The sequence below is a fragment of the Hypanus sabinus genome, chromosome 18, assembly GCF_030144855.1.
Source record: "Hypanus sabinus isolate sHypSab1 chromosome 18, sHypSab1.hap1, whole genome shotgun sequence".
NCBI lineage: Eukaryota > Metazoa > Chordata > Chondrichthyes > Myliobatiformes > Dasyatidae > Hypanus > Hypanus sabinus.
The window spans coordinates 21,421,545-21,439,680 of NC_082723.1; the positions used below are offsets into that span (position 1 = coordinate 21,421,545).

An 18,136-nucleotide genomic window follows, 5' to 3' on the forward strand; every position below is an offset into this window, starting at 1 on the left:
CTGCTATTGAAACCCTTACCATTTGTCCTTGCTAACTCAATTCCGAATAATTTTAACATTCTTTTAGTCAATCACCCTCATTATCAAACCGTCCTCACCACATCCACTCTATCTAGGCCTTTCGATATTCACCAGTGCCTTATTATTTAGAATATGATAAATTTCTGGGGCTACCTATTTTGTCACTATTCCTTTTTTTTTACCATTTCAGCTGCAGGAAATATTTTTTATCTAAGTAGTTTAATCTGAATCCCAAATGTATATTGTGCTTGAATACACATACAATTAAGGCTTCACAGAAAGCTTGAAAGGCAGTTTTTTAAATATTAAGTTTAAAAGTTCAAATTACATTTATTATCAAAGGATGTATACTATATACAACCTAGAGATTCGTCTCCTTACAGGCAAGTACAAAACAAAGATACCCAACAGAACCTATTTTTTAAAAAAGATTGTTAAACACCTAGTGTGCAGAAAAAAAACAAATAGTATAAAAAATAAAAGGAAACAAATAACATTCAGTACTGAAATTCATGAAAATGAGTTCACAGCCATGTTACCAGTCATCATTGCTGCCATCCAGGAGCCTGTTGATACAGGCCACGGCCTCAGTTCAGCACAGAGACGAATAAACCTCGCAAAGCAGTGTACTGAACAGTGGTCCTGACACCCTGACCTTTTCAATTTGGCATAGAGCTTAAATCAACCAAACAGCAGGTCATTCCTTGCTATTGGACCCAGGCCCTGCTGCTTTAAAACGCTCTCAGGCCCAGGCACCACCACCTCAGTTAAGCCTATACCTGATCTTTCTAATCTGGCCTGGCACTTAACTCGATCGAACATCAGCTTCTTCCTTGCTCTCAGGCCTAGTTCCGCCACCTCAGCTCTGCCTAGCCTCGGATCTGCCGCTTCGAGTTGCTCCAAGCCCTCTGCAGCTATGGCACAACATTGGCTCGTTACCTGCTCTTGCGCCTGGACCCAGCCTCCTTGATCCAGCCTGTACATGCCATGCTGCAACCATCCCGTACCTTCAAGACTTTATTTCACATTGCAAAAGTGCTGGGTCATACAGGTGGTTCAAAAGGGAAGTTACAAGCTGTTGATTGCAGTGATCATTTTCAAAAAAAAGTACAATTAATAAAGTAGTCAGTAGTTTTGTATGCTGCCAGCAAGTCATCGCTGCGCTTCACAAGCGTCATCTTAAACCAGAAGATCGGTTTATAATATTACTGTGCCACTAATCAAAATTAGTTTTCCATATGTATATCATGACTTAACATGATTATTTATGTTTAACAGGAGAGTTCATCAAGGCTCTGTATGAATCAGATGAAAATTGTGAGGTGGATCCAAACAAATGCTCATCAGGAGACCTCGCTGAGCATCAGAGCAACTTAAAGATGTGCTGTGAACTGGCGTTCTGCAAGATAATTAATTCTTACTGGTCAGTCAGCCTATTGCTTTTCAGTGCTGATTTCCTACGTGGTTTTTCTTTTTGTGAATCTGTGGGAGCTTTAGCTGGAAAATACATGGCGGATCAGTCCAGGTAGTTAAAAGGAAACAAAATCAAAATACTAGAAATATTCAACTGGCTGGATAGCATCAAGGGAGTGTTACCGTAGCAGGTCCATAATTTTTTTCTTGGAATTAGAATTCTGTATCCTAATTGTGGACTGCATCTGTAATGTTCCATGACATTTTCATTTGGCAAGTCTACAGTTTCTTTTGCGTTTCCTTCCTTTTTAACTTGCGTTAAGCAACAGCTGTGCATTTAGACTGAAAGGCATCATATGTTGATTACAAAATCTATTTTCATTCACAAACATCAGTTAATCTGCTTAATCTTTGTTTTCTTTAGAAATGGTTTTTAATTTGCATAATCAGCAATCATCAGGATTAAAATAAAATATTAGTTTCTATCTGTGCCATTTCCTCTGATTTTTATTTGTAAGAATTTTAGTCACTGCAGGAAAGTTTCAAGAGAATTTTAGACCATAAGATATAGAAGCAGAATTAGGCCATTTGGCCCATCGAGTCTGCTCCCCCATTTCATCATGGCTGATCCATTTCCCTCTCGGCTCCATTCTACTGCCTTCTCCCCGTATCCCTTCATGCCCTGACCAATCAAGAATTTAACACAACCTCTGCCGTAAATATAACCAATGACTTGGACTCCACAGCCACCTGTGGCAATGAATTCCATAAATTCACCACTCTCTGGCTAAAGAAATTTGGAAAGAATTTTCCCCTTATCCATATATTGTCTGCCAAGATTCTGTTAAACTAATATTAATAATTGTCAACTTCTGAAGAAAAAAGTAGTAAATGCATGTTACAGCCATCTTTGATTACAATATAATCTAATCAGCAGACAAATTTAAACCATTAAACCATTATTACTGTATCCAGGAAAATCAGGCTATATTGAAAAATTCGTTTCACTTTTTTTTCATTGAACCACCTCTCTGGTAATTTTCAGTGTTCTGCTTAGAGCTCTTATAGTTTTCATGAGTTATTATAACTTTCTTGCTCATTGATGTGACACATTGTAGAAACACACTGAAACACAGTAGGGGGCTTGCTGCATATTTAAAGCACTTGCTATTTATCACTTCAGTGCAAGACAAAATACTGGGCAGAGGAAGAGAAAGGTAGATTTGATTTTCTTTTCATGTACCTGTTAGGTCAGCTCACACTAATTCCATTAGTCAGTAAAAGTTCGCTGAGGATGCTACATGCTGGTTCTTTCTCTTTATAGTTTTCTGTAGAATTTGTTCTAATGCCCTTGCCATCATGCCCTTCTTTCTAAGCAAGCCATTGAAAGATTTAAATAGCCTCTTTTTACCTTTATAGACCTGTTTAAAAACACATTCAAGATTTGATTTACTTTACAGTTGAAACTCCCTACTTTCCTTGGCTGCCTAAGTCTATAATCTTATCTTTCTAAATAGGAAAGACGATTTGAATGGTGATAGCACTTCCCTACAAAAATGTGCAACTAAGTTTTGCCCAACATTTAACCCAGTCACAGCCTGAAATATAGCTGATACTAATTCCCTCATCACATTTAAGGAATACCTAGATGAATACTTGATGTGCTCTCGCTGTTGCAGTCATGTAGTTACAGGATAATCACCAGCACTAGGTGCTTAATATTCCAGCTCTATAGCATTTTGAAAGCAGCTAAACAGGTTAATAAGGTGGTAAAGAAGGAAAGCTTCCCTTCATTGTTTGGGGCATTAAGTAATAGAGTCAGGAAGTTATGTTGCAGCTACGTAGAACTTTGGTGAGGTGCACTTGGAGTATTGCGTGCAATCCTGTTCCCTATGACAGGATAGATGTGAAGGATTTGGAAAAGATACAGAAGAGGATTACAGGGTAATCGGAACAAATGGTCATCTGTGCGGCTGTAATTTTTTTCTGATTCCTTACACGGATTTAAATTGTTATGTATACCAAAATGCAATGGAAGCTGCAAACCTCAAACATAAAGTATGAGAAATGCTGATTAGATTTGGCAGCATCTGTATAGAGAAAATAGAATTAATGTGCTAGTGACCTTTTGTTTACAATTATCATTGCTGAACTAATTAATCAAATCTCTATTTTAAAAAAATAATTTTGATGCTTGGATAGACATTTGCATCTGCAAAATCTTGTGACTGTACAATCACCTGTGTTTGCACTGAACATTCATACTATTCATTTGAAATAAGTTTGGTGTCTGGAATTTTTAGAAAAGAAAATTGTAATGTGCACATACTAAAATATTGGATCATGGGTGATATAATACCCTCTGGTCTGAGGTGCATGTTGTAATGTGAATAAAGTCACCAGAGAGAGACTATAGCTGGTGGATACAGAAGTTGGTTATTCAACAAAAACGAGGAGCAGGCATCATATTGAGATCTTTTTGGAGGGAAAAAAACGCCTGTTTCACCCAAGATTACATGACATTTTATATGCTAAAGAGCAAAGGACGATTCTATATTTACAATCTATCTACAATGCTTTCTTTGAATTTCATATAACTTAACACACCTCTTTCGCACCCACACTCCAGACACCCAAAATGAATATTAATCAATATTGTCTGGTTTTACAGTTAACTGGTATTCACAGCTCCAGGACCTATTGTCCAGGGCTGAATTTTAAATTTAATCTACAGTTCACAATCAAGTTTAAAGTTTGGTTGCTGAAGTTAATATTTTGCTATATACCCTAAGTCTAAATATACCATAACAGTACAATTGTACAAAATAACATATAGCTTTAAGTTCTCATTAAAATTAGGGTCTGCAAACTGCTGTTGCGTGATATTTTTCTGAGAAATTAGATTATTCTTTCTAAAGAATTGATGGGTAATAACATGTAAATTACTCTGTTGTTTTGCATTCATATTTTTACATGGCATAAATATAACAAATTTGTATTTTGGCATGGTTAAGCAGCTTAAATTATAAATTAGAAGCTAGTTAAGTTGTACTATTTGGTTAACCAACATAGACTAATTATAAGTCACAAGGAAGGCTATCAAATTGCTATACTAGTGGAAGTGTATCAGCACTGCATGCTAATAGTTGGGTGTATTTTTATGTTTGCTGAAAGTTGTTTGCCTTTTCAATTCACATGCATTATCACCAAAGAAGAGTTGTCATTGCTGGATCTATGACTCATATTGATAAAAATGCATCTCTATTATTGAACATTAACATCCTAGCTCCATGTTATATAGGCTTGTATAACTTGCATTAGAATATGGGTGACAAATGTTTTACTTTTATTGGCAATTGCCTAGAGCTAACATTTTTCAATCAGCCGATTTTAAATTTGAGTACTAAATTGGTCCTTGAGCTTCCAAGTAACTTTGAACACAGTAAATAAATTATTCCTAATTTGTAAAATGCATCAAATGTTTTTTGGTTCATTCATAAAGATATTCAATTAAAAGTTTGTTAAGTACACATTTTTAATTAATTATCCTTAAAAATAATTGCGCGGCTATAGCTGTGTCGTTTCTTAACTCAATATTGTCATCTAGCTAGATGGCTATATCATCATAATTATAATGGCTTTCTATTCTTATTTCTTCAGCAGAATGAGAATAGGTATTATCATGATTTATAATGTGACTGTAATGATGAGTCTATTATTATTCAGTGGAAAATTATGTGGAAGAAATAGCAAAATGCGTGATAATGCCTTCAAGAAAAGTTCCGTTTATTCTATCGGATTCCGCTAGAGCTGTTCATCTTATGGCAAAATTGATTTTTTTGTAAATATTCATGAAATTTAGTTATTGCAAGCCCAATTTAGGAATATTTTCAAAGTGCATCTCATTTTGTCATTTTTGCATGCATTTGAAATTATAGAAAGAATTTAGTAATTGAAATATTCATACTGCATAACTATCCTAGCTTTCAATACCTAGCTAATACCACATGGAGAAAAATAATTTTGCTTCACTACAATAAATTGATTATTCAACAGTGTATTTCCACGAGAATTGAAGGAAGTATTTGCATCATGGCGCCAGGAGTGTAGCAACCGAGGGCGACCAGACATCAGTGAGAGACTAATCAGTGCTTCCCTCTTCCTGCGGTTCCTCTGCCCTGCCATCATGTCCCCTTCTCTCTTCAACCTCCTACAGGAATACCCAGATGACCGCACGGCACGCACACTGACTCTAATAGCCAAGGTTACCCAGAACTTAGCTAATTTTGCCAAGTAAGTGCCTTTTTATTAGCTTCAATCTGAAATTTGTATTTTGTGACATAATCATTGGATCCAAATCCTTCATATCTGCAATGAATGTCTGAAACTAAATAAAGCTGTCTGCATCTGCATACTGTACATGTATACAAATATGTGCCTGTATTTGCAGACATGTGCACTGTCATAATATGCATAAGCGGACAGACACCGTATTCTTTATAACACACACAAAATGCGGGAGGAGCTCAGCAGGCCAGGCAGCATCTATGGAAAAAGTACAGTCGATGTTTCAGTCCTGCTGAAGGGTCTTGGCCTGAAATGTCGACTATACGTTTTCCATAGCTGCTGCCTGACCTGCTGAGTTCCTCCAGCATTTTGTGTGTGTGTGTTGTTTGGTTCTCCTGCATCTGCAGATTTTCTCTTATTCAGTATTCTTTATTTATTCACTTAGCTACACTTTATACTCAGCACTTTATAAAATTTACTGTATTTATCCTGTTATCCTGGTTCTTAGATCAGCAGCCAATACAGTAAAACTCTGGATGAGCAGATTTTCCAAACTGTTGTTTTTATTAACACTCCAACACTTTAATTCTCTTTTTTTTAAAAAGATGGTCCATAGTATTGTAATAACTTTTCCAGTGATCAAAGTAAGTTTAAAGGGTGATGTGAAAAGGGAGCATGGCAAAGCTCAGCTGCTGGGGTTGATGGTGAGCCATCATAATTTCCGAAAGGTGGATTATTTGAGTTCAACTGTTTACCGATCACATTCAGTGCTGTAATGCTTTGTTGGGGAATCAAAGGGACAGTTCAAAATAGATTTTTTGAGAATTCTGAATCTGCATCAACAATAAAGTCTGTGGATTTAAAGCCCAAGCTTAAAGGAGGGGCATTCTACTGTAGTGAGTAAATGGTAAATTTAATTTTGGAATTGTATCCTTAAGAAATTTACTGCAGCGTGATTCATTAGATATAAACAAAAGAATTCTTGTAATGTAATGGCTTCTCAGGATTAGGTAATAACATAATAAAGAGAACCGAGAGCAGCTGTAGGTTATATTATCTGATCTGCTCCACCGTTCAGGGCTGATGTGATCCTGGCCTCAGCTCCACTTTGCTGCCTGCTCCCCATAACCTCGAGACTCCGGCAAACCAAAAATCTCAGCCTTGAGCATATGCATAATGTTTCAATTTATTTTTAGATTTGGATTTATTTATCGCATGTACATTGAAACATTTAGTGAAATGCATCGTAGAGTACTACAGAAACAGGCCCTTTGGTCCATCTATTCTGACAAACTATCATTCTGCCTAGTTCCCTCAACTCACCGTGGACCATAGCCCTCCAAACCCCTCACATCCATGTACTTGCACAAATCTCTCTTAAACGTCGAAATCACCACCACTTCCACTGGTAGCTCATTCCATACTCGCCAGCCTCTGAGTGAAGAAGTCACTTGCATTAACAACCATACAGACAAGGATGTGCTCGGGGTGGGGAGGGGGGGATAGCCACAAGTGTTGTCTCTTATTATGGTTCCAACATAGCATAATATACCTACGACACCCAGCAAACAGCAGCAACAACAAACCAAGCTCCTTTGCCACCCATGCAGGAAGGCCTTCAACCCCAGAACAGCTCACCTCCAGGCCTCTGGTCCTTGGACTTGGAATCTCAGGCTCACAAACATCGGGCTTCCAACCTTCAGGCCTCTACCTCCAGATGTGCTGACTTTGGTCTTCAGTTTTATCTGTTGGGATTGTCCATGCCTAATGGTCCTTGAAGTAAGGCCTTTGGGCTATTTTAAAGGGCATTCACCACATTGGTAGATCTTGAGTCACATGCAAGGCAGAGCAGATAAAAATGGCTGACTTTTTTTACTTTGAAGGACATTAGTGAACCAAATTTTTTATGGCTGTTTTTGAAATTTTAATTCTACAGCTCCCATGGTGGAATTTGAAGGTGTCTATGTTTGTTGTTAGTTCAGGTTCTGGGTTACTAATCTGTTAATTTAATTACTCTGCCATCTCTGTACTATCTGTAATAGAGAAATCCAATAATTCATGACCCTCTGTGTTTCTTTCATTCTGAAGCAATGCCCCTAGTTCTTTATTCCTCTAGGAGTGGAAAGGCTCCTTCAATGTCTTCATTCACAAGCCTCTCAGAATTTTTATTTTTGAATAAGATTACCTCTCATAATGAACTCCTTCATTTCTAGAATAAACCTTCTCTGAAATGCCTCCATAACATATTTATCCCTCTTTAAATATGAAACCTCCCCTGTGCACAATACCTGTGGTGTGATTTCAACAATGCCGCAGTCAGCTGTAACAAGGCTGCCGGACATTTATACTCATTTTCCTTTACAATAACGGTCAACTTTTGTAGATGGTTAAAATCCATTTTGTAAAAACATTTTTAAATATTGTATTTGTGCAGTTTTATCTTGAAGGAGAAATAAGAGTGCTTTTGCACAACATTTATAATTGTATGTGCAACTGAGAATTGTCCATGTGAACACATATTGCTTCCTCGTACTTAACCTTACAAGTGGCAGAAGTCTGCCCATTCATCTCCTCCCTTACTTCCCTTCAGGGCCCCAAACAATCCTTCCAGGTGAGGCAACACATCACATGCCAGTCTTCTGGGTCATCTACTGTTTCTGGTGCTCCCCATGCAGCCTCCTCTACATTGGCGAGACCTGACGCAGATTGGGAGACTGCTTTGTCAGGCACCTCGGCTCCATACACAAAATGTGGAGTTTCCTAATGGCCAACATTTCAATTCCTATTCTCATATTGTTTATGACATGTGAGTCCATGGCCCTCTCTTTTGCCATGATGAAGACACTCTCAGGTTGAAAGAGCAACACTGCATATTCTATCTAGGTAGCCTCTCGCCCAATGGCATGAACATCAATTTCTTCAATTTCTGGTAATTCTCCCCCTCCCTCTTTCCTCCTGTTTATTTCCCCACTCTGGCCCCTTACTTGCCTATCTTGTCCTTCCGGTGCCCTTCCTCCTTTCTTTTCTACCATGATCCACTCTGCTGTCATATCAGATTCCTTCTCCACTCCTTTGCCTTTTCCACTTATCATTTCCCATCTTCTTATTTCATTCCTCCTGCCCCACACACCTGTCTTCACCTATTAGCTTCCAGCTTGTCCTCTTCCCCTCTTCTCATCTTCTCATCTTATTCTGACTTATTTTCCTTCCTTTCCAATCTTGATGAAGGATCTCGGCCCAAAATGTCAGCTGTTTATTCATTTCCATCGATGCTGCCTGATCTGTTAAGTTCCTCCAGCATTTTGTGTGTGTCGCTCTGGAGTTCAAGCATCTGCAGGATCTCTTGTGTGTTTGCTTACTTCTAGGCATTGTTTGTTGGGGCTTCTGACCAAGCATCTCCCTCTGTATTTACCAGTCAACAGCAGTGTTTCAGAAATCAGCAAATGCATTGCATGGCACAAAATATTCAAAGTATCCACGGCATTTTCCAAATCAAAATGCAAAAATCTGTAATGAATCTAAACAATGTGTAGATACCATTGCTGAAACAAAGGCAAACAATGCAAATGCTGGGAATAGCAGGTCAGCAAAAGGACAGTGAGCATTTCACTTTAAAGACCTTTCATAATCACTGTGAAAGAGAAAAATGTTCATTTTAAATTGCAACTTAAAACCAACTTATTTTCTCTTTTCCCAACTCTGATCAAGGGAATTCCACCTTGAAACAGTAATTGTCTCTTCCCTGGCCTGCTGGCTATTTCTAACATTATAGTCTTTACTTTAGGACAGTGATCTTAATCAAACTACCAAAACCAAGATCGGGATTAGTCCTTTTCATTTGATAGAGGTTATTGACAATTCCACATGATTTTTGATAAGATCCTGATAAAAAAATATCTTGGGTGTTTCTGAATGATCTTTGAAGTTTAATCTTAAACCCTCTCCCTTATCCTTATCCATCAGTTAGAATCATCCCTTTGAAATCTTGTACACTCACACTGCTTTTGCAAAAATGCATTCTCGGCAGCAGACCCAATTTTTCTTCTTGATATAAATAATCACAGTTACAATGGATTGTGTTCATTTAAGTGAAATAGCAACCTGTGCAAGAATTTAGCCACACAGGGTTTATCAAAGACTTCTATATTAAGGTCTAAATTAATCTGGTGAGATTCGAGGTATGAGAAATTCTGCAGATGGTGAAAATTTTGAACAACATAAAAAAAAAAGCTGGGGGGATTTCAGCAGGTTAGATGGCATTTGTAATGGAAAATAAACAGTCAACCTTTTGAGCTGAGACCCCTCATTGGGATTGTGTGTGTTGTTTGTATTTGAGGTCTGGAATTTATAAATGATTTTGATACAATAAACTTAACACAAAGTGGGTGAAGTAAGCACCAAATCTCAGGATTTTAATGTTATTTGATTGAATGTAGTTTATTTCATGTAAGTTCGGACTGCTGTGATGTAATTTTTATTGATACTGAAATTTACTAAATAATAATTAGAATTTTGACATTAATGTTTTGAAAACAGGTTTGGTAGCAAGGAGGAATATATGTCTTTCATGAATCAGTTCCTTGAGCATGAATGGACCAACATGCAGCGATTCCTACTGGAAATTTCCAATCCAGAAACCATTTCAAATACAGCTGGATTTGAAGGGTATATCGATCTGGGCCGGGAACTCTCCACTCTACACTCGCTGCTCTGGGAAGTGGTCTCACAAATGGAGCAGGTGTACTTTCCTATCAACATTTAAATCCAATCACTGCCTCTTGCTAAATTAGTACAGAGCTAGCATATCTCTTAAGATTGGGTATAGTGACCTTTCAGCAGATGTAGGCTCTTTTATATGATCTCCCTATCTTGTTTTTGTTTATGCAGGTGAAATTATTTTATAGATTTTGTCATACACTGTCAATGAAGGTTATGTTTTTTTTAACCATGTTAAAGGCACTCTATATATGGAATATATTATATGTTGATTGATTTCACATTATAACTGAACCAGGGAATTGGAGACTAGATTCTGCCTTTTAAGTGAAGTAGAATGTGGTAATGTTGGTTCATTATCATTAATTTAAAGTTCTATGCTACTTATAAATGGTATGTTACATGCCTGCAGCAATAGACCACAGACACAAATTTTTAATGATAAACAACTATATTTTCAATTTAATAGTCAATTAAAACAATTACTCCCCTCACCAAAATTAACAGTGCAATGCATCTTAGCTCACATACTGTGGAGGTCTGGAAACAGTTCTTCCCAAGTCTAAACAGAGTGCAGGATGACAATCCAGAAGGTTCTGAGATCCATGGGAACAGGACAGGTATCTGTGAGGAAGGGTTCATAAAATCCACATTATGATGACACAAGGTGACAGTCACAGAAGATTCCAGAAGTTGAGTGGTCGTCACTTAAATACTAGAGTCCACACATGGATAACAAGGTGACAGCCACGAAATTTCTCTTAACACAAGTGGCCCCACGTAACACACCCAAATCCATGTGTAGGTTAACAGAAAGTGGTCACCACAGAATACTCCAGAAATCCAAGTATGGATCATACAAAGTGACAAAGTCACGTATCCAATATGTACTATGTGCTGCAAATTATCACAGTCTTCTGACACGGAGAAGTATTGGGAGCGCCCACTGCTGTAGTGAACTCTTCAACTCACTCAACTCAATTCACCCTCCTTGCTCATAGCTCATGGTCCGTTGAATCTGTTTAACTGACAAATTTTTCCAGAAACCTCTCAAATAGAAAGAACCTCCATGCATTTGTTATAATCACGTCATTCACCCGCCTCGTCCAGGCGCGCCTAATTGACGCTTATGGTTAATTTAAAAAACGTTGACATGTAACAGGTGTAAAGTCAAATAAATAGAAAATATATGGCAATTTGGGAAATGAGTAGAATAGATCACAGCCTGATATGTGAGATCCACAGCTGGGGTGACACAATGCCACTATTGAAATGGGGGTGTACATATGATTAGATTGTTAACTGGCAATTTCCATAACAAATGAGAAAGTGGAAATTTATATTGGAAATAACTGCAAGAAGAGGTTAAGGTTTAAGTTTTTTTTGTGTAATGTACAAACTAACTATAATTGGCATAATAGATTTAGTTGAATTCAGACATAATTTGGCATAGCCTGGACTGCTAAGACTAATGTTACTGTGGAAGTGGCAAACATCATCGTGTTCTTATAGTTTTCCTTATCCACTGTAGTTCATTGAAGAACAGAAACTACAAGTCCTTAAGAATTGACAATTCGTTAGATGAACACAAAGTGTGAAAAATAAGCTTTCAAAGACGATTTGCAAACAAGTCATTTCATGATAATTGCTTTCCTTTTAAGCCTGTTCCTAACTTGTCAAGTCATAGAGCTGGATACAAAGTTGAGCTGAATGCATCTAAATGAAGTTGTTGTTTGCACAAACTTCATTAGTCAAGGGATTGGGTTCAAAAGCTGCAAGGTAATGTTGCAGCTGTATAAGGCCTTGGTCAGATCACTCTTGTGCAGTACGGTATTCAGTTATGGTCCTCTCATTTTAGGAGAATTGTGAAAGCTTTAGTGAAGGTGCAGGGGAGATTTACCAGGGTGCTGCATGGAATGGAGAGCATGTCTTATGAGGACAAGGTGAGTGAGATAGGGCTTTTCTCTTTGGAGTGAAATAGGATGAGAGAGATGTATAGGATGATAAGAGGCTTATGCTGAGTGGACAGCCAGTGTCTTTTTCCCAAGGCTGCAATGGCTAATACGAGAGGGCATAGTTTTAAGATGATTGGAGGAAAGTATAGGGGAGTGTCAGGGGTACTTTTTTTTAAAACACAGAGTGGTATGTGTCTGGGATGCAGGGAGTGGTGATAAGGCAGATACATTAAGGACATTTAAAAGACTTAGATAAACACGTGACTGAAAGAAAAATAGGCTATGTGTGATGGAAGGATTAAGTTGATCTTGGAATAGGTTAAAAGGTCGACACAACCTCATGGGCCAAGGGGCCTGTACTGTACAATGACCTATAGCTGGGCAATATGGTTATCAGTGAAGTTTGGGCTTTAATGAGTCTACTTCTATTTCACCTGCTCATGTTTTTTTCCCAAAACTGCTTTTAGCAACAAAAAATAGATATGCTCAGGTCAGACTGGCGAGAAAGCGTAATTTACATTTCAGATCGATGGCCTTTTGTTTCTTTCCGTAGATGCTGTCTGAACTGCTGAATAGTTACTGTATAACTTTTCCTGGTTGTTAACTAAATCTTTAGTTTCATATTTCCAGCAACATGTACCGTGATGTTTCTTAATTAATGTTTGAATAGTGACACATGTGTATAACCTACTGCTCAAATTGTTCACTCTTGGTAGTTTTACAGTCGTAAGAACCGTCACCAAGTTGTTTTTTTTTCTGTTCCCTAGGCAACTGCAACAAAGCTTGGTCCTTTGCCTCGTATCTTGAGGGATGTCAATACAGTGCTGACTAATCCAGGGGCTGTACCTGCGCCATCAACATCGGAGCCTTGCACTTCAACGCCAAATCCCACCAGTAGCAACATATCCACAGGGCTACAAAAGATAGTGATAGATAACGAACTTAGTGGGTGAGTGAAAAAAATTATCACTGTTTGTTCTATTCACTGAATGACTTGATGAATGAGTTCCCTTAAAGTTAATCTCTCTAGTTCACCAAACTACAGAAGAAATGACATAGGGGCAAATTAAGATAAAACAGTGCAATTGAAATTGACAATGATGACTTTTAATTTTGCTTTTCATAACTTTGTTAGTTTCTCAGGAAATGAAAAGGTAATATTGTATTTAAAAAGTGAATTCAGATATAATCTTCCTTTTGTCGTGTCCTATTTTCTGGTCTATTCAATTTGCCCCTAATTTAAAACATTATAAGATGTAGTTCTTTTTTTTAAAAAAAAACAATCTTTTATGATAAGTGTCACATGTACTGTTTAAAACAGGTTAGTAAAGGATATTGTGTTGTGTAAATTTTGATAAACCTGTAAATATACCTTCAATTACTCCATAAGATATAGGAGCAAAATGAGGCCATTTTGGCCCATCGAGTCTGCTCTGCCATTTCATCATGACAGATCCATTTTCCCTCTCAGCCTAAACCTTCTGCTTTCTCCCTGTATCTCTTCATGCCCTGACTAATCAAGAATCTAGCAACCTCTTCCTAAGATATACCCAGTAACTTGGCCTCCACAATCGCCTGTGGCAACAGATTCCACAGATTCACCACTCTCTGGCTAAAGAAAATACCTCCTCATCTCCTTTCTAAAAGCACACACCCCTATTCTGAGGCTGTGCCCTCTGCTCATAACTCTTCCACCATTGAAAACTTAATAGTTCCTTAACAGTATCATCTAATAAAAAAAAACTTTAAATTCGGGAGGTATTCAGCAGATTGATGATCATCTGTAAAAACAACAGACTAGTTAATATTTTGGATGCACACCTGTGTTTATTGATCTGTTGAATATTCACAGCAATTTTGTAATTTCAGATTTTCCTTTTCACTGTATCTCTGCCTGAAAGCTTCTAATTTCATTGACATATGATCTGTTTCTTACCTTGTACTTTCCAAAGTTATCACTTAGTTAAGTGAAGCATAGGAGCTTTCATTCCTCAGAGCACCTTACAAATAAATGTCTCCGACAAGAACTAATGCTTGTCATCTTTGTGCAACTCTGAACAAAAATTCTCAAGAGAGATACTTAAAAATAAATACCTTCAAATGAGTCACACACTTGAAGCTTGCTCTGGAAGCGTTTACTAGAGTAGAGGAATCCAAAAAGGAGGAAAGTTCAGAGAAAGTAGAATATATATTTCTTATTTATATCATTGTTATTGGAGATGAGAGGGGAAGGGCAATAAATTGGCATTAATGCATTAATTTTGACCTTGGTACTAATATTAGAGGATAAACAAATTTTTTCCTTGTTAGGATTGCAAATATATACCAGAGAAAATTTAGGCTAACTATTTTGCTTGCTTTATAGACAGGTAATATTGAGTGTGGAGTAGGAAGCTTTAGTAAAGTTTTGGAAGTAGCTGTTCATACTATTAAAATTTAATCTAGTACATCGTATGACATTAAAAAGTTAAATCCGCTGGAAAATGTGTAGCTCTTTAGAGTTTATATGACAATGCAATTGAGAAGACACAAGCATTTGTTTTTGTTTTGTTGTATTATTTTTTAATTACTTTAAAAATCCATAGGTGTAGTATTGATAGAGAGGTAGGGCAAGTACAATGTATTTTTGATCATTGAGAAGCTTCACCCAAGTATACAAATCTTGTTAAGAGTAGTTTTACACTTTTATGTATCCATTTTGTTCATTTATACTTTGGCAAAGTTTAATTGTACCTTACAATGGTGTAAAAGACTCAAGAATATTGATTGATTGTGAAAGCGAACATCTTAAAAGTTTAGCCAATGTTGAATTTGTTAAGCATTGAATAGAAAATACTGTTTATCATTTCAGTGTGGTTTTTTTTTAGCTTTTTGTCAGAACAACAGGGTGGGTGAAAAATGCCTAATGCCTTCTTGTTCTTCCTTTCTCCAAGCTGGGTTATCAGGCTTATCTAGAGAATAGCTGACCATTATATGCCAAGAATGCATGAATGGTCTTTGTGCATTAGAGTTAAGGATGGAGTTTGACCATAGCTGCCACCTGTGGAGGCATATCGTCAGGATTGAGTGTGATACCTTCCCTGGTTGAATAACCTTTCAAGTGGTCTTGCCAATCAACTCAGCTAGGATGCCAGTGTGTGGTCACTCTCTTAGTACAATATAGCAGGACGATTTGCAGAGTAAAGAGCAAAATTCCTATGAGCTATTGAATCAAAATTTTGTAATCAATTAAACCTATAAAAATAATCTAAAGTCAATGAGAGAAAAATTGATATCGCATGATTCCTGAAAGTCAAAGGTTCACTTCTGAAAGCAGTTATTGGTACTACTGAAATTTAAAAATGTAATTTGGAATAATATTAAACAAGTAAATCTATTGAAAAATGCATTGTATTTTAGTATGTATATAATAATATAACTGGAACAGGACAACCATAAAGTGCTGATATATTTGTTTTACTGTTTGAAGAACATTAAAAATTGTCTGTTTTTTAACAAGTCAGGCAAGAAAGATTAAATGATTTAAAATATTTGGAAACAATCATATTGATGAATTATTTCGTAAGAATCTCGAAATGTTATCTGATTTCTTCCCCTTTCAGTTTATTAGACTGTACAAGGTTACCCTCTCCTACCCCAGAAAACAAGGACTTGTTTTTTGTCACAAGGTCCTCTGCTATACAGCCATCGCCAGCTCGTAGCTCAAGCTATTCCGAAGCCAATGAACCTGACCAACAAATGCCGAATGGCAATAAAAGTCTCTCAATGGTTGACCTGCAAGACAATCGTAGTTTGGAAAGCACAACAAGCGTTACACCAGCAGGTGATTCCCTAAATGACAGTCAAGGATCGGGTGGGCAAATGCAAGCGATGTGGCAGCCGAGGGCACTGCAGAATGCAGCTCCAAGTGCTCCTGGCCCCGGGCAGGTCGGCAGAAAGCCTGGACAAACCGCGAGCACCCCTAACGCAGATGGTGCCCCAGGAAGGCCTCAGCTTTTGGCACCATTGTCTTTTCAAAATCCAGTGTATCAGATGGCAGCCGGTATCCCAGTTTCACCACGTGGGGTAGCCGACTCGGGATCAGAATGTCACAGCTCTGTAAGCTCGCACAGCAATAACGAGGAGCAGGCAGCCAACAAGCCCGCTTTCCACAGCCACACGAGCACAGAGGATTTCACTCGGCGCACTGGGGATTTCACAAGAAGACAACTTTCCCTGACAGAAAAAATACCCCAGGCGTCAGTGCCACGCCAGAACAGTGCTGGCCCACAAAGGCGAATAGATCAGCCTCCGCCAGCAACCAGAGGTAGGACACCACCCGCCTTATTATTCAACACCACTCAGTACCCCAGGCCTTCTAGCAGTGGTGTGATACAGTCCTCGTCAGAGTGGCCGAGCACTGGCACAAAGTTACGACAGCAGTCATCCTCATCCAAAGGAGACAGTCCCGAAATGAAGCAACGTGCAGTGCACAAGCAGGTTAGTGGATCTATCATTGCCACGTGATGAAGAATAGCTTGTTTTTTTCCCTGATTTTAAGTACAACGTTGATTATTTATTAACCATAAAGTTATTAAGTTATGTCTTTTGAAAATTGTGGGTGAATGATTGGAAAGATCTATAAATAAACAGCATACTATCCTGTAGAATATGGAGCTAAAATTTGAAACATGGGACTGGAGGATATAAGTTCAAAGTAAATTTATTATCAAAGCATGTATATGTCACTATATATGATCCTGCAATTTATTTTCGTGTGAGTGTTCTCAATAAATCCAATAACCGTAATGAAATCAATGAAGTAGTGCACCAACTGTGTACTACCAGTGTGTAGAAGTCAAGAAACTATGTAATTACAAAAAGAAAGAAATAATAATAATAAATTAATATCAAAAATGTGAGATGAAAAGCCCTTGAAAGTGAGTCTATAGGTTGTGGGAACATTTTAGTGATAGGACAAGTGAAATTGAGCAATTATCCCCTTTGGTTCAAGAGCCTGATATGGTGGTGTGAGTCCTAAGGCTCCTGTACCACATTCCCAATGGCAGCAGCAAGATGAGAGCTTGAGCAGAGTTTAGGCCATTTGGCCCATTGAGTTTGCTGCAATTATGTTTAACCATTTAAGATGAAGGAACTGCTGCAGTCATTGTGTCTGTGTAGTCTGTAGCTGATCTGTGCTTGAACTTGCCCTGCCACACATCAAAGTAACCTTAAAAGCAGACATTATGTACCATATCACGTCCCCACCCCCATAAAACGTCAGTTTTCTTGACATAATATGTCGTGCCATGGGACACTGACTGGCAATGTCAAATGAATCGTGCAACTGTTCAGTACTTACAAAATACTGAGGAAATTATAAAACTAGACTTGGAATGGATATGATTTTTCAAGACGTCCAACTGAATGTTTCCCTTTCCTACATTTGATTCTCCAAGCTAGATTTCTAATATGCTGTCTACAAGATTAGGTCTAATTTGTCTTCACTGCAGGAAGTCCTTTTCCTTCATCGTGCTACATGAAAGGAGCAGTAATGTCCAATCGTTCAACCACATACTGGTTGTAACTTGCGTGCCAAAATCTCATTTATTCAAAAATGACCATACTCTTGATGAATTAAACACCCTGGTCTTTATTCTAGTTCACTTCAGCTGAAGCAATAAACCTGTCTTGTCGGTAGTTGGTTGGAGTGCCCGTTACAAAACTTATCCTGGTATTTAAGATTCAAGTTTGTTTAATTCCAG

At 37.8% G+C, this 18,136-nt stretch overlaps 1 protein-coding gene across 7 annotated transcripts in view; it reads left to right on the forward strand.

Annotated features, from left to right (window-relative positions):
* LOC132407402 (disabled homolog 2-interacting protein-like) overlaps window positions 1–18,136 on the forward strand; it is a 605,300-nt gene that overhangs the window by 544,596 nt on the left and 42,568 nt on the right. For 6 of the 7 annotated variants that reach the window (XM_059993828.1, XM_059993832.1, XM_059993830.1 and 3 more), the window contains 5 exons: window positions 1,300–1,444; window positions 5,491–5,727; window positions 10,258–10,459; window positions 13,160–13,341; window positions 15,995–16,871. In XM_059993828.1, the coding sequence (XP_059849811.1) occupies window positions 1,300–1,444; window positions 5,491–5,727; window positions 10,258–10,459; window positions 13,160–13,341; window positions 15,995–16,871 (1,643 nt within the window). The remainder of the gene's footprint in view (window positions 1–1,299; window positions 1,445–5,490; window positions 5,728–10,257; window positions 10,460–13,159; window positions 13,342–15,994; window positions 16,872–18,136) is intronic. The other variant, XM_059993831.1, reaches the window with a different exon arrangement.